This window comes from Emys orbicularis, chromosome 19, assembly GCF_028017835.1.
Source record: "Emys orbicularis isolate rEmyOrb1 chromosome 19, rEmyOrb1.hap1, whole genome shotgun sequence".
NCBI lineage: Eukaryota > Metazoa > Chordata > Testudines > Emydidae > Emys > Emys orbicularis.
The window spans coordinates 20,888,378-20,905,373 of NC_088701.1; the positions used below are offsets into that span (position 1 = coordinate 20,888,378).

The 16,996-nt window shown below is 48.7% G+C and overlaps 1 protein-coding gene across 1 annotated transcript in view; it reads left to right on the forward strand.

Annotated features, from left to right (window-relative positions):
* The window catches only part of TFCP2 (transcription factor CP2), a 39,172-nt gene extending 30,862 nt beyond the window's left edge, over positions 1–8,310 (forward strand). Inside the window, exons 9-15 of the mRNA XM_065419309.1 lie at positions 18–96; positions 1,264–1,357; positions 1,575–1,665; positions 4,916–5,019; positions 6,132–6,274; positions 7,934–7,985; positions 8,198–8,310. Coding sequence (XP_065275381.1) covers positions 18–96; positions 1,264–1,357; positions 1,575–1,665; positions 4,916–5,019; positions 6,132–6,274; positions 7,934–7,985; positions 8,198–8,235 — 601 coding nt within the window. The 3' untranslated portion in view covers positions 8,236–8,310. The remainder of the gene's footprint in view (positions 1–17; positions 97–1,263; positions 1,358–1,574; positions 1,666–4,915; positions 5,020–6,131; positions 6,275–7,933; positions 7,986–8,197) is intronic.
* Positions 8,311–16,996: the final 8,686 nt, after the last annotated feature.

The following is a 16,996-nucleotide window of genomic DNA, read 5'->3' on the forward strand; positions in this document are numbered from 1 at the left end:
TTTTTCTTAAAATCTAGAAATGGCTCTCCAAACCACCAGCCCGAGCCACCTCCTCCGATCACAGATGTAAGTCCCACCTCAAATCTTATGCTTGTGGTAAGGATGGTGTTTATCCTATTTTCTAAATTTACTGTTGGAAGTTTGTGGGTTTCTAGGTGTCTATGTTCAGGAGCTTGCTGGTATGCTGCAGTATGGGGTCTCTGGGCTTGTCTACACATGAGAGTTAATCCGGAATAAGGTAGGGTATGACTTTAAAGCGGTTTAACTATTCCTGGTTAACGCCATCTGTGGACACTCTCTTATTCCAAATTAATTTAATTCACTTTCAGATAATTTGGAATAAAACACTCTGATTCCAGAATAAGAGCATCCACATGTGATGTGAATCAGGAATAGCTATTCCAGAATGATTCCCCATGTAGACAAGACCTCTGTCTCTGGGCTGGACAGGCTTCCCTTGAGAATAAATTTCACAGACCATTTTAATGCCAGAAGGGGCCATTATCATCCAGTCTCACCTCTATTACACAGGCCAAAGAAGCTCACTAACCCCTGGTCTACACTTAGGGGGAGAGGGGGGAATATCAATCTAAGTTACGCAACGTCAGCTATGTGAATAACGTAGCTGAAGTCGACGTACTTAGATCGACTTACTGTGGTGTCTTCACCGCGGTGAATCGACTGCTGCGGCTCCCCCATTGACTCTGCCTGTGCCCCTCGCGGCCCTGGAGTACAGAAGTCGACGGGAGAGTGCTCGGGGGTCGATTTATCGCGTCTAGACTAGACACGATAAATCGATCCCCGCTGGATCGATCGCTGCCCGCCGATCCGGCGGGTAGTGAAGACATACCCTAAGTAACTTCTAAGTTAAGCCCATAACTTCCTCTCTCTCCAAGTAGGAGCCATTGAGGAAGATCTAGAGTGAAAACTCTCAGTGGTTGAGCAGCTGGCATTCTGTGACCTCTGCTCTAAGTGTGCTGACCAGCATTATCTCACTGTTGTGCTTCTGCCTTCTCTTCCCCCCCCCCCCCCCCCCATCTGTATTTCACCTGCTGTCTCTAGTGTTATACTGAAATTGTAAGCTCTCTGGGATAAGGACCATCTTCATTCTATGTTTGTACAGGGCCTTGATCCATGCCTTGGGGTCCTAGGCGTTGCCATATTACAGTAGTAATCTAGCTGACCTGTGCTAATGTTTTAATGCAAGTGGCTTGTGTGTTACCTAGTCTAAGGAAAAGTAACCATTTTATTCCCGTGCCGCAGAACCTCCTGCCCACGACGACGCCTCAGGAAGCCCAGCAATGGCTGCATCGAAACCGCTTCTCCACGTTCTCCCGGCTCTTCACGAACTTCTCAGGTTGGTGATGAAAGCCCATCTCTGCTCGCTCCTCGCCTCAATAGGCTCCTGCTGCATTCCCTCCTGAGGAGGTATCGATCGCTGGAAGTATTGTAGTCTGTGCAAACTCTGCTGTGATGCGTTGTATGAAACTTACCTCCATCTTCTTTAAATGAACCATTCCTGCTCTCTTTTCCCCACTGGTGATCTATTGGCTCCTTGTTGTTTTAAATTCCAGGTGCAGACTTACTGAAGCTAACCAGGGAAGATGTTATCCAGATCTGTGGCCCTGCAGATGGCATCAGGCTCTTCAATGCGTTAAAGGGACGGTGTGTATACTTGTAAAAGCTGAGAATGAGTGTTGATTTTTATGCCCCACAGAGCAATGGCCATGGGATCTCTGCTTCTCTATCACTCTTGTAGTTCTGGGCCTTATCTACCCTAGAAAAGGTTGCCAGTATAATTATAGTTTTAGTGGAAGCCAATGATGGTGGAAATGCAGTTTCTCCCAGCAAATGGACTCTTTTACCAATATAACTGCATCTGCATTAGGGCTCTTGCCAGCATAGCTATGTTGGTCACAAATCCCACCTCATCTCACCCCTGACTGATGTACTAATCCAGCAAAACTTCAGTGTAGACTGGGCCTCTGGCTCATCAGTGCATTGCTGCCGTAATGCCTAGTGCCTCCGTAAACCCGAGACAAAGGAGGACTTCTGCGGCATGACAGAAAAATGTTGTGACAGGTTAGAAATGTCAGGGCTAACCTTATTCCAAAAACTGCAGGAAAAAAGCCAGGGATTCCATGGATTTGTTGAAAAGCCTAGCACAGTTTAAAAGCAAAATCCTTCTTCTGGATCTGACCTTATATCACAGACTCACAGATCGTGCCCACTCTTGGCCCCCTGCGGTCCGTGGGGGGTGCCCCTTTAAGTGAGACAGCCCTTCTCGGGAGTCCACTCTCTCTCGGGGTTAGGCCCCTCCACCTCCTGGAGCCGCACCTCTCTGAGCCTTAGCACACCTGTTTCTCGCCGTGGGCCCCCTCAGGGAGTCCACTCGCTCTGGACCCCTGGGGCCTCCACCCCACAAAGGGGTTGATGCAACCTTGTTCTCTAGACCGGAGCGACTCTCAGCCAGCATAAAACAGGAGGCGTTATTGAGCGTTGAACACAGCACAGGAAACTCTCGGCCTCAGGCCTGGCCTCCCTCAGCACAGCACATCCAAGTCTCCCCTGCCTCCAGGTGGGCTCTGCCTGCCCCCTATCCCTAGCCCAGAGCCCCTGCTTCCCAGCTGGGCATCTGATATCACTGGCCCCAAGCCCCGCCTCTGTCCATTGTCTTCTCTCTAGGTAAACAGGGTCGCCTGGGCCTCCTCTCCTCTCTTCTGTCCTCTGGCTGGAACCGCTGGTTAGATCACCAGGGTCCTCTCATCGGGGTCCTCTCTTTACAGCCCATTGTCCTCCCACTGGCCAGAACCGTCTGCGACTCCTGAGCTGGGCCTCCGGGTCACCAGGTCATCAGGTCACCAGTCGCTGAGGTATCCGTCCTCCAGGCCATTGGCTGGGGTCCCAAGTTCCCTTTCCGGTCCTCTGTAACAACAAACTCCCTCTCCTCTCACCTCGTTAAACCAGTAACACCCAGGGAAACTAAGTCCCACTCCCTCGGCATGCAAACCATTGGAAAAACAAGGAAAAAACAAGAAAATCCCCCACTAGAGTGATAATCCAGTTCAGAAAAAGCGAAGACCATACAGCTCGAAAGCCAAATTTAAGTTGCTGCTGATGCTTTGGAGCTAGAAGGTCCAGAATTCAGATCTAGGCACTTGTGAATTTCTTGTGGCAGAAGGAGGAAGCGTGCAAGAAAATTGGTACGTCATCTGGATGAGTGGGAAGGAAAGGATTAGGAAGGATAACAGTGTTCCAGAGGAATTCGATGAGTTCTTTGCATCAGTTTGGGGATATCATTGAGCTGTCTGCCATGGATAGAACAAAAATAGAAGGGGTCCAGAGACACAGTGAAAATGATTAGAAGGGTCACTTGCAGGTGAGGAAAGGTTGGGTTTTGTTAAGAGAAGACGACAAGGGGACGCAAGGTGGGTAAAACATATGGGGTAAAGAAGCTAACCTGGATGCTTCTGTTTATCCCTCCTTGTAACACAAAAACTTGAGGGCATTCAGTGACATTGTAAAGCAACAAATGCATAATCGCTAAAGGAAAATAGTTACACATTTTGGAAAATTAACTCCTGGAAAACTCTGCCTCAAAATACCATCGAGGGCAAGAGCGTAGCAGGGCTCAGAAGAGGATTAGATGCTTCTAAGGGCATATCTACACTACTATGCCGCTGTAGCACGTCTGGTGGAGATGCACTAGGCCGACAGAAGAGCGTGCTCCTGTTGGCATAACTACTCCACCTCCACGAAAGGCGGAAGCTATATCGGCAGGACAGCCTCTCCCGCCGACATAGTGCTGGTGTGGACAGCGCTTAGGTCGATGTAATGTGTGTGGCTTGGGGGTGTCTTTTTTCATAGCCCTGAGCGACGTAAGTTACATCAACTTATGTGGTAGTGTAAACCAGCCCTAAGAAACACTTTGTCATATTTTTAGGGCCTAAGCCCAACCAATAAGGGTCCAGATTTTCAAGAGCTCTGCATATTGGGTGCTGAGCAATTCTGAGAATCCAGATCTTTGTTGAGGTGCGTGAATAAGAGCTGAGCTCTCTTGAAAATCTGGACCGGATCATTAGTGCTGGACAGTCGCAAAATCTGGCCTCAGGTGATGGGGGTAGAAAGAAACGTCTCTTGTGGGCAAGTTCCTCCATTAGGGAGCTTTCCTTGCATCTCCATGTGAAGCCTCTGGGACTAGCTTGCAGTTCCAATCACCCTTTGCCCGAGATGGAGGATCAGCTAGTGGAGAAACTGTTGCAGGAATTGCAACCAGGCAGAGAAGCACAGAGCCACAGGTGGTGTACTAATATCAGAGTGTGTTTTGGGAGAGCATGGATTTCTGATAAGGGACGGCAAGAGTCGGTGCTCGTGTGAGCATTCCAGGGAGTTAATGTACCAAGTCGGATGACTGGTGAGATAGCACTGAAACGTTGTCGCAGCTTTGCATGGGGGTGGGGGAGCAGACATTAGTCACCTCCTAGCTGACTCAATTCAGAAATTGCTGTGACAAGCTTCATCTGTTTCCTATTCCAGTGTTATCCACTGCTCTTGCCGCAGCCTAGGGTCTCCCTGCTTTAAACCCCAGCCCATCCACTCCCAGCTGCTATTAATCCCACTTAAGAGGGCTGAATGGGACACTTGGCAGCCAGTCCTCACGGCCCTTAATTGGCCAGGAGTCTGAATGCTGCCTGATTCCTCCTCCCCCCCCCTTCCCCCTTTTTTTGTGTTGTCTCCATGAAACAAAACTTGCTGTGATCTCCCTCTTGTTTCTGCCTGAAGACAGGCCTGTGTGTCTGGTCTTCTGCATCAAGGAGCCTGAAAAGTGGAGCGTGGGACCTGAGCATCAGGGAAACTGGAAACATGCTCACGGTAAACTCAGTGGTATTCACCTGTTACGCCCTCCCTCCCGCAGGATGGTACGGCCAAGGCTGACCATCTACGTGTGCCAGGAGCCTCAGCCGCTGAGGGACCAGCAGAAGCATGAGGATGGGGAGCCGGCAAACAGTACTTTCTTTGGTAAGAGTTTCCAGAAGGGGTGACGTGCTTTCTCCCCTCACGTGCTGCAGTTATGGCTTAGTGCTGTGGGATCTCTACAAAAGCAGCAAGTAGGATATCAGTCATCTCAGAGGAGAAGCAACATGGTGCAGTGGATAGAGAACTGGACAGGGACTCCGATGATCTGAGTTCTAATCCTGGCTCTTCCACTTTGGGCAAGTCACTTCCCTGCTGACACGGTTTCTGTCTATTTTAAGCTCTTTAGGGCTTGATGTTCTCTCAATATGTGTACAGTGCCCAGTAAAATGGGACTTCAATCTCAGCTGGTGCCTCTAGTCTTTACCATAATGCACGTAATCTCACATAGAGGCATACAGGAATTTTATGCAAGCTTGCCTCCATTTTCGGCTGCCCTTGCTTATGCTAGCCCCTATCATTCTTGCTTTTTTGCTGCCAGAAGGTGGAAGGCTTCCCTGGAAGATAACCTAGCATCAGCATGAAGGCAGGATGGCTGTTGGCTCCCACACACAGATTTGGGGGAAGGTTGAGTGGGGTTGGAAGGAGGGCTCTGTGTTGACCTGCCATCATTCCAGCCTGCTGGTTTTCTCCTCCCCAATCAAAACTGTGGCTGCGGCATCTCATGGTTGGCACGGTGCCTGCACTGGGCTGATAAATTATAGCTCGTGTGAGAATCCAGCATGGCCTAGACGCACTGACTGACCTACTTTTCTGGAGCGGCTTGATGCCAGCACATCCACTTTCGGCATTCTGGGAGGAAGCCGCAAAGCCAGTGGGCTCTGTCCTTCCGTCTTGTTACAGCTCCGTAACCCGCATGCTTCCCCGTGTCCCCTCCAAGGCGATGGCATTGGTATTCCAAGGGGGCTCGTCAGTCGCACTTCGATTTCTTTTGGCCGAGTGGAAATAGCCGGGAATGGTGCGGAGTCACGTTTGGCCACCATTACTGAGATGGGAGGGTCATCCCGTTCTGGTTATACAGCACCTAGCAGTGGGGCCGTGATCCACGACTGGGGTGCCTAAGCACTACCATAATATTTACAGTATTCAGGCAGCTCAGACACGCTCACAATAGATGCTTGGGAAGCTAATTGTAACTGCTCTTGTCCCTGTTGCAGTATATCACGCTATCTATCTGGAAGAGCTGACAGCAGTGGAACTGACAGAAAAAATAGCCCAGCTCTTCAGTATCTCCTCTCGACAGATCAGCCATATCTACAAACAAGGCCCTACAGGGATACACGTACTGATCAGCGATGAGGTAAGTGCCTCTTGGCACTTAGCCTGGAGGGATCTTCGAGTCACGGTGGCTCAGCTACTTTCAGTCTGTTGCCAACCTGGTCTGGTTCTATGATCTCTGACATGGGGAAACGTGCTAAGGATTGCAAATGGACAGGAGTGGTTTGAATATTGGCCCTTTCCAGGTAAACAGCTTAGGGGCCCTACGTACCTGTCTGCAGAGCCCAACGGGCTAGATTTTACAATTGCATTTGTGCTCTCACCTGTAATACTTCTTGCGTTCCTCAGTTTCAAAGCATTAATCCTGAACCCCACCCCCATTTATCCCCATTTTACAGATGCCAAAACTGTGCCCAAGGCCACAGAATTGGTGTCAGGGCCCAAATAAGGCCCTGGAGGGAATCCAGGCTCCCAGGTCTGTGCTTAGGCCATGGCACTTAAGATCTGATCCACCCAATGTTGCCTGTTTTAAAGGGAAAGCTGGAATTACTCATTTCGAGTGGGTTTCCCAGATCGCTTTGTGTGCAGGGGGCCTGAGTCTTCGTGTGAAGTTGGGCACCTTTACATTGCTAGAGAGCTGGGAAGGAGCCTTGATGTAAATGAGAACCAGGCCCACAGTGAAGTATCCACCTAATACCCGGCCCATCCTGTCTATGGGCAAAGTCCTGGATGATCTTCTAGGTCTCTAACGCCTGTGGGATCCATATAACCCTCACTGTCCAGTGCAACTGAATCGCTAGGAGGGGCGGTTAGCTGCAGCATGTGTGTGGCCAGCGTCAAGTCCGCTTTAGAAGAAGGGAAGTGAGAAGTCCAGCCTCCCAGCTGGGCTTGCCGCCTGCTCAGCCCACTCATCTAGTACTGGCACAAACCGGTGGGGTAGGTGCTGCGACTCCTGCCATAAAGGTTGCAGAGAGGTCTCTAGAAAGGCGAACAAAGCTTTTACTAATAGCCTCTAGGCTGGCTACTGGGACTTGACTTCAAGGATGTGGCGCAGGAAACCGAACTTCTGCCTTGAATCTAAAAATAAATGCAAACGCCCTGAGCAAACGCTGCCCATCCAGCATGTAACAATGTTGCCACTAACACTTAATTATAACCAGACTGTCACAGGGTGGCCAGCCCCTTAAGGGGAGATGAGCCTCAGTCCATCTGCGACCAGCTTGTCTCACCTCCTCACCAAGTCCCACTGTGGGACTTGGTGAGGCACTGCTGGTCCCTGGGGAGGGAAGGGAGCTCTAGTGGGAGTGCTGGCTGCAGTTCCTTAGGCTTCTGCGTAGGCTTTTTCCACAGCTGGGGAGGCAAGTTAAGATGGGGGCCTATCTTTTTTTTCTTAAGGGGCCAGTCACCCTGATATGTGTATGCGTTCTCGTTCGTTCTCTCTCATATTTGAGGAATTGGGAAGGGGCTTCAATATCTGTTCTCTTGTTTCATTGGCTGGTTCGGTTCTGCTGTATTTCAGATACCCACACACCCCCGGCTCTGGGTGTGAGGGAGGAATAATTATTCCAGGTGGTGCATTCTATACACCCCAAAGCACTGTAGTGGCTGAATCGCTTCCAGCTCTTTCAAGGGGCCGGGCCTAACCCCACCATTGAATGACTAATACATATATGAAATTGAGCCTCGGTCCTAAACGTAAACACTCCCTAATGGATTCAACTGATCTCATGCCTTCTTTCAGATGATACAGAACTTCCAAGACGAATCGTGTTTTGTTCTGGACACAATGAAAGGTAACCGAATGCATTCAATGTGCCTTTATAAAACAGTGGGTGCTCCCCTCTCCTCTTCGTTTTCCTTTCTCCCCTTTCCCCCCCCCCCCCCCCACCACCACTTGTTTGGCAGTCTTGAGAACTCTTCTCTAGAAAGAGGCATGTTGAATTGAAATTGAAAGCTGCTTTCCTTGTGGCTGGAGATGTCTGACGCTGCTCTGCTTTCTTTGCAGCTGAAACCAATGATAGCTACCACATCATCTTAAAATAAGAGGGAACTGGACTAGGAGAGAGCCCGTAGCCACCTCTCATCACACACAAAGACCCATCGCCTATTGCACAAGGATGCCAGCAGAGATCAGAAATTCATGGGAGGCTTCTGTAAAGATCCCGATCTTTGTTGTTACTGCGCGGTACCTTCTGGCAGGTGACCCACCCCCCCACCCCACCCCCCCGTAGCTCTTCTGGCATGCAGCCTGCTGCTGATGATAGCGCACTGCTTAACCTCTGGAGTTTAAAATGGAAGTAGTTGCAGATGTGAGGCTAAACTTGCCAGGTTGTGTTGTCCTTCGCTATTGATAGAAACTTGCCTTTGTGTCTTGGGACCTGCGTATGGGTTTAATGATAAGTGTGTTACATTTTGAGAGGTGTTGGCTCCTGTGATCGTGCTGGAGACTTGCAAGTGAACATCTATTCTAATAACTCGACCCAGCAACCTCTCTGGCCTACACAGCAACCTCTCAAACACCCCGCCCCCCAAAATAAACCTTCCAGCTTCACTGATGGAACTGTGGGGGGAAGCATTATCTTTTTAAGCTTCTCTTTGACATTGTCGGACAGCTGCATTGTGAAGGCGTTATTCTCATTCTCCCAATCCTTGTTGGTTTCGTTCCTGCGTGTGCGTGTGAGAAAGAGATTGATTGTAGTTCTGTCCTCCATGTCCGTGTCAAGACCGTCGGGAACTAACTCCATTCTCATGGATTTATAAGGTCACTATGTATATGGACAAACATGGCTTTACTCTCAAAGCTCACATGACTTTGAAGAAAAAAAAAGAAATTTGATGATGAATTAGCTAACTGATGATATGGTCTGTTTCCTGTATGATTTTTTTTTATTAAAAAGGAACTAAAATTCTTGATCTTTGAGGTGGAGGGGAAGTGATAAACTTCTGCTGTACCTTCATTGTAAACTTGGGTGACACTTTATTGGCATGTTGACTTTTATGTCTCATTGGCCTGAAACTCACTTTTGGAGCTGGAACAGTATGGGACCAGCACTGAAAAATGACATAGCAAGAGCCTGCAGGCTGTGCTTAAAGCTACTGAAAACGCCATGGCGACAAAAGGGCCTACATACAGATTTCCAGGACAGCAGCCGTTGGGTCTCTTGGGTGTTTAAAAAAAAAAAAAAAAAAAAATCATCTGCTTTCTAAAACAGATGCCTGAGCACATGTCCCCTTTTTGTGAGAGCACCTATTACAGCTTGAAAGAAGATGTTCTAAATAAAAAGCATCTTATAATAAAGTGAGGCCTGGATTTATATTTGCCCAGAATGTCAGATTCTTGGGTAAACAGATGGTTTTTATAAACATACATGAAATATTTTTACAAGAAACATAATACAAAGCAGATGTGTTCAAATGATTAGGTTGTGACATTAACCAACACAAGGCAGGAAATGCCAGGTTCTGAGTTGGACCAGGAAAGGCCTAGCTGGGGCGGGGAGTAATGCTGCGTATGCGACAGTCTGACAATCATATCTCCATAGTTCTAAACAGCTGGTAAGATAAGGACTGCTCCTCTTATAACCCTAAGAAGACCTGTATGAACTCCCCTCTGCCTCCAATTCATTGGAAAGCCCTAAAGATGGCAACCATTATGTATCTGTTCCAATCCCCCCTTCCCTCTGACGATGATGGCTTCTATAGATGCTATTTAGTGATGCGTCTGAGAGCCTTTCACCTCTAGACTGGATTGGAAATAATGAAACAACTCAGCGATGGCGCAAGAGTTGTTGGCCATTTGATGGCTGCTTGGTAGCCCCTGTGTGAAAGGTGCTGGAAGTCCTTGTCCCCCCTTCCCCCCCACATTTCCTAGCAAAGACCTGTCAATGCCATATCATTGGCATTGTTGGCGAAGAACTGAGTGAGCCATAGAGACTGAGCCAGAAATAGCCCCTCCGGGTTGATGGTGAGTAACGTTTTGCAGGACAATGTGCGAACATGCTGTGCTGCTTGCTGTTTTGTACCTGTTCTGGGGATAAATAGAGGACTTCGGGACAGCCTCTTCTATCCAGTTTTGTCACCCAGGGCTGAATTCACTTCAATGCCAAAGCAGTTGTTTTTTCCTGGGTTTTGCTTAAAAGGACTCTCTGAAATCTCCTTTGTATCACGGCCTGATTTGTGGGCAGCATCCTGCATTGTTCCTCTACCTGGCTTTTTGATGGCTTGTGTCATAACAGTTGTCACGTTTGAATCTTGAACTTAGATCTAAACACTCTGAAATTGCTGTGGCTCTTTGTTCTGTCATGGATCTTTGCCTAATAAACGTGGAGGCCTCGGCCGCTTAAATTGATGGGGCTAAAGATGCCAAGAAAAGCTTAGAAAAAGCTGGAGCGATTTCACCTGCTTTCCCTGCTGAAGAACGGTGTGCGCTACTGATGAATTGACAGGACTATGAACTCTGCATACAGAGGTGCTATTCTTTTGGCAGCTGGCCTTTTGTATCTATTGTACTAAATCAGTGATAGATTGGGAAGATACCTGTATTTTAATCTGGGGGGCCGGGTTCTCAGTATGCAAGAGGCGTAATAGAAAATGTACAATAGTGACAGACGTTGAATATTTTGTATCCATGTTTCTGGGTGCGTACAGATTCTTAATGAATCCATTGTTTGAAAACATAAACTTGTGCGTCTGTGTTGTTGATCTACAACAGCTTGTTAAACAGTCCCTCAGAGAAGGGTTAGAGGCAGAACAGCCAGAGGTTCACCTCTCCTCCCCCTGGAACTTAATGGCCAGTACTGGAAATAAAAGATAAAATAAAGGGGAAATAGAAATCCTCTTGATCAACTGCTTCTTTGCCTAAACAGCTTCACTAAAGAAATCACTTGACTTCCTTATTAGCTAATTTAATGAAGATGAAAACTCTCCATTTGAATTGATACCCAAATTTGGATTTTTAGAGCAAAAAAAATTTGGTGGGTTCCATTCCCATCATCAGCTGATCGAGGTAAGTGACAAAGTTATTGAATATGTGGAAAAAGCTGGTGCCAGGCTGTGTAGAGAATTCCTTCATTGAAACTGGGCTCTTGCTTGCCTTCTGGGTCCTGTCTAATTTGACACTGTCCATCCAATGCACTTCATGTTATATTGTGAAAAGTTTTCATACAGCACCTCTCAGATTCCTACTGGATGGAAAACAGTGCTGCATGTTGTCTTTCTGCCTGCCCTTTTAAGAGCAAGAATTAGTAGTCCTAGTGTACTTAACAAGCAGAGCTAGAAACAGGATCCCCCGCGACAGAATACAGTAGATGTTAAGTGAATGACCAGTAATTGAAACTTGCCCCATATAAAGCTGTATAGTGGATTGAAAAGAAACTGAATTTAATGTGAGAATTGGAATCTGCTGGAAAGCTTTCTGTACTCATAAAAAGAACAGGAGTACTTGTGGCACCTTAGAGACTAACAAATTTATTTGAGCATAAGCTTTGGTGGGCTACAGCCCACTTCATCGGATGCATTAGTCTCTACGGTGCCACAAGTACTCCTGTTCTTTTTGCGGATACAGACTAACACGGCTGCTACTCTGAAACCTGTACTCAAAAACTGATTCTTTCTTGATTTTTAACTAGTCTGGGGCTTAGATTCTCCAACTGCTTTTTGACTCAGTTGCCCTTTGACCCCCTACATCAGGCTGCAGCTGCTCACTATTTCTAAAATAAGGTGCTTTTGCTTATTCCGGCTGGTTCTGGCCTTTCTAATCTCTTGTCTAGACTCCTCTGTAATTCCACTTCTGGCCACCTTATTTCTTCCATCTGGAGCTGTTTACACCCAGAGCTCAGCAGTTGGGCTTCTTCACTGCAGAGGTTACATTTATCCCATTACTACCCTTACTAACAATTCAACCTGAAGTTCTGTTGATAACATATGGTGGTGGCTTATCTTAGTGTAATGCCGATCTGGGGATTTGTTAATGGGGGTCCTCTTATCGTCTTTCTAAGTTGATTTTTGCTGGTCTTGTTAGAACTCTTCAATAGGTGGGCTGATTCCATCATCACTGTGGAGTTTACACTTAAAAGATTTGTGGAGTTACCGTTTGAATGTTAACTTTCTCTTCCTTAGATCTAGCTAATCCAGCTGTTGCTTCTCAATTCTTGTTTCTTTTTGTAACTGGTTCATGATCGCCTTGGGGTTTAAACTGTAAAGATTGTGTTTAATGATCTGTAAGGCTTGGCGATCGCTGTACATGGGAGAATGAGAGAATCGTTTCCGTCCTGGAGACCTCAACGATTGAAAATGCACAGAGGCTCCAAGGACCCTTCTGCTAAATGCATCTTTATTGCACACACTCCATCCAGTGGTGATCCAGGATATTACATTACTTAACATTTGTACTCTTTGTAATTGAAGGGTAAGTAAATATTAAAGTGAAGCTAACCTTTGCCCTAAAGTGAATTCATTTTGCAATACTGGAGCCTACCCCAGCCTTGTTCCTTTCAGCTGTCTGTGCTGTGTTGTACAGAAGATAGGTACTCGGGGACACAAAGCAGATAGGGGATTTTGGGGGTGGAGGGGCAGTGTATGTTTGGTGGGTTGGTTTTTGCCCGGATTCCTCGGTTGTTGCCTGCACTCTTGATACCTTAAATTTGTGGAAGAGCAAAAGCTTCACCTTATTCCTCCCTATGCCCTGTTGCTGTCACACTATGTGATGTTAAAGCTGCACTTCTGTGTGTTATGAATGTGACAGTTTACTTTTTAAAAAGCTTGTGTCTTGCTTTTGCTTTAATCAAACAAACAAACAAAAACCCAAAAGCTCCTAGTTGTGGAGCAGCTAGAGCAAAGCCTGACTGTATTCCTCTAAAGGCTCTACTATCAGAAGGCAAAAAGCAGTGGTGGCTCTTTTACAAAATGCATCTCTCCACCCACTCCCCTGCATCCCTGCTTGGTTTTTAACCTGCACTTAACCTGTATTCCTCCCATGCTTCTTCCCAGGGCCTGATTTTCCTTTGCAGCTGCGAGAGCTTCTGTCTCCCAGCCTTATCCACGCTGCTTTGGGGGTTAGGCCTCCGACTACAACTCCCAGCAAGCCCCTCCTTCCGGACTCCTTTTCCCAGCGGCCAGTGCGCAGGCCGGGCTGTCGGAACTCTATTTCCCAAGCTGCCCCGCGCCCGGGCGGGGGAGAAGTCACGTGCTCCGGGCTATATAAGGGGAGGCGCTGCGCCGGCAGCCCCATTGTTATCGCGGAGCGGAGCCGGGGCGGGTGTGTCCGGTTAGAGCCCGAGAGCGCCGAGCCGCCTCCGCCCCGCTCCGCCCGGCCGGACCCTCCCCCCCGCTCCCCCTGGCGCGGAACCGCCCGGGAGCCCGGGCCTCGCCCTGCAGCCCCGGCCCGCTCGGCGGGGAGGAGGGAGCGGCGGGGAGGGACCCGCAGCCGGTGAGTGACGCGGGGGCAGTAGCCCCTTCCCGGGGGGGGGGGGGCGACTGGGGGACCCCGACCCCTAGTGGGGGCGGGTGGAGCATGGGGGCTACTTCACGTCTCCTGGGGGGGCAAATATGGGGGGGCTCTTCCCCTCACGTCCCCCCGGGGGGGGGCTCTTCCCCTCACGTCCCCTGGGGGGGGCTCTTCCCCTCACGTCTCCTGGGGGGGCAAATATGGGGGGGCTCTTCCCCTCACGTCTCCTGGGGGGGCTCTTCCCCTCACGTCTCCTGGGGGGGGCAAATATGGGGGGCTCTTCCCCTCACGTCTCCTGGGGGGGGCAAATATGGGGGCGGCTCTTCCCCTCACGTCTCCTGGGGGGGGCTCTTCCCCTCACGTCTCCTGGGGGGATTGGGGCACTTCCCACATGTAGGGGGGCATATGTGGCTGGAAGGGTATTGGGGGCGGGGGGCAGATATGGCATCTGCTCCCCCTTGGGTGGGGCGGTCAAATGGTGTTGGAGGATAGGTGGGGTGACCCTGCTCCCTTGGGTGTTGGTGCGGAGGCTGCATAATGGGGGGGGCAGGTGGACCATCCCCTTCACCCCTGAATGTTAATGGGGGGCTGTCGTATGGGAATGTGGGGCTGTGGAGGATGTATCTGGAGGGGCAGGTGAGGCAGCACCTCCCCCTTGGATGGGGTGTTGTGCTGAGGGTTGTAGTGTGGGGCTTTGGGGGGGCGGGGGAATTTGGGTTACGTTCCTTGAGTTGGAGCTGGGAGGGATGAGCTGTAGGGGTCATTATGGATCCTTCCCTGGCCCAGGGTCACCGGAGACATTGTGGTTTTTTGGGGGGAGGAGGCAGGATGGATGGAAGATTGTGACTTTTCCCCCTCAGGGCAGGAGGTTGGGGGTATTAAAGCATCCCAGTGGTGCATGCTGGGAACGAGCTCTTGGTGATGTGACTGGACCCATTCTCTTGTAGGAGGTGCTCGAAAGCATGTTTCCTCACAGGCATCCAGGCCAAGGGGTCAGTGTGGCATGGCATGCTCCCCTCCCCCACCCCCATTTATAGCCGGAGCTAAGGTCACAGCGGGGATAGAGCTGGCCCTGCTGGAGTCTTGCAGAACCATAGTAACCTCCATGTGCCCCCCTCTTTCCTTCTCACTGACATGATCAGGGGCGAGCTGCCCCCTCAGCTTCGCGCTACTCTTTCCACCTTGGTCTGAGTGAAATCTTTCCCTTTTAAACCAGGCGAGGAAAACATCAGGAAAGCCCAGCAGAGCTAGTGCAGTTTCTGACTCTGTGACCTTACGCCTGTCCTGTTTGAAGCTTGGCCAGGAAGGTGGTCATGGATGAGTATGGATTTCCCTATCGTTATCCAGCAGCAACCCTAATATCAAAGTCTTTGGAACATGACCTTGATGCCCATCAAGTCACCATGGGTGACTTGGGGTTGATCAAGCCTTAAAGGCCTGATTCTGATATTAAACGGGCCTCTATGAGCATCGGCATGTATTGGGGTTGCACCTTTTGCAGATGAGCTTAGCTGTGCAGAGGAGGCTCTGTAAGAGTTTTAAAAGGTACGTCTAGCCATAGCATTTGTGAAAGATAATATCTTAGGGTGCATCTACACGAGGAAAATTCAGGCTATATTTACCTCTGGTGGTAGCAACCATATAAGCTGTAGTGTAGATGGGGCACAGGTATTTCTACTGCTGTCATTTTGATACAGTGGTGAATATAAATAAATCTGTGCCTTGAGTGTGCTATAACTTTCACCATTGCTACCACTGGTGGAGAATGGAGGGTCTGTAGCTTCCATGATCCTGGTGTGACTATTCTTCCAGAACCTGTTGTTGTTTTAATGAACAGACTGAGACTTGATCTCTGGCATGTCAGCCCTACTAGAGTTAGAGCACGGTGTGTGAAATAAAATAGCCACAAATCTGAATGGCTCACAAAGGATGATAGCTGAACCCAGTGGGAAATCCTGACTGGTTTGTAAACCGCTTGGGCAAGGACTCTTGACATTTACCAGGAAGCTGTCACGTCGTGCATTGTCTTAGGGATTGTCCCATCAGTGGCTAGTCTCTTATTTGGTGTGTAATTAACCTATTTTCTGTGGCTTGTTGACATAGGTTTTTGATGACACTGCCCTAGTCAACTATATAGAAGCCATTTGAGGTCTTGACTGGGTTCTCTGCGCTCTCACTACACTTCAGAGGTGAAATTCTTGGATCTGCATCCAGTCAGATGGTGATGGGAACCTTAATGGTTATTCACATTCTTGTAGCCAGCCTCTAGTTCAGGGGTCAGCAACCGTTCAGAAGTGATGTGCCGAGTCTTCATTTATTCACTCTAATTTAAGGTTTCGCGTGCCAGTCATACAGTCATACCCCCTGATACTAGTCATACATTTTAACGTTTTTAGAAGGTCTCTTTCTATAGGTCAATAATATATAACTCAACTATTGTATGTAAAGTAAATAAGGTTTTTTAAATGTTTAAGAAGCTTCATTTAAAATTAAATTAAAATGCAGAGCCCCCCCGGACTGGTGGCCAGGACCCCCGGGCAGTGTGAGTGCCACTGAAAATCAGCTCGCGTGCCGCTTTTGGCATGCGTGCCATAGGTTGCCTACCACTGCTCTAGTTTGATACTCAACTTCTGGAACCTGCGCAGAGCTTCCTCCCACCCCCGTTCAAATGGTTACCATACACCCTCTTAAATAGAAGTTGATGATTGAGGGAACTGCTTCTGAAGTACAATCAAACCCAATGCAAATCCCTTTACCGTGTATATCAAATACATTACACAGGCTTCTTATTAGAATGCATGCCCTTGTAAAAGAGGTGGGGTGCTTTACTTGCCTTTAGGAGGAATGGTGGACATTGGGTTAGATTCTTTGTGCTTGCGATTTCTTCTCTGGCATTACAATCATTTCATGGTGTTTGTTGTGTTCAGTATTGTGCCTTGGAGTGCTGTATAATCTAGACTCACTAGTATGCTGGAGAGGTGTAGACCACACACGTTTGTCTGGCATTCACCGAAGCAAGCCACTTTACATTTATTCTGAAACAGTTCAGAGTATCAACTACTCTGCATGCTGGCACAGGTATAGAATTGTTCATTTTATATCTAATGCAGCTACCGACACCTGGCCAGTGAGAGCAGCTGTCGTAAGGGCTGCTCTAGTGTATGTGTTGCTTTGTGGCTTTCGCTGGTGTTCGTGGAGGTCTCTAGATGTGGAGTAGTAGCTGTTCACGGCTCTCTCCCAGACCCTCAGCATGTTTCACTGCTCTCTCTCTGACATCACGTTACATCAGTGGGGTGTGTTGCTCTGCAGTGATGGTGCCGTGTCATTCTGGGCAATGTTATTCCTGCTGCATAATTGGTA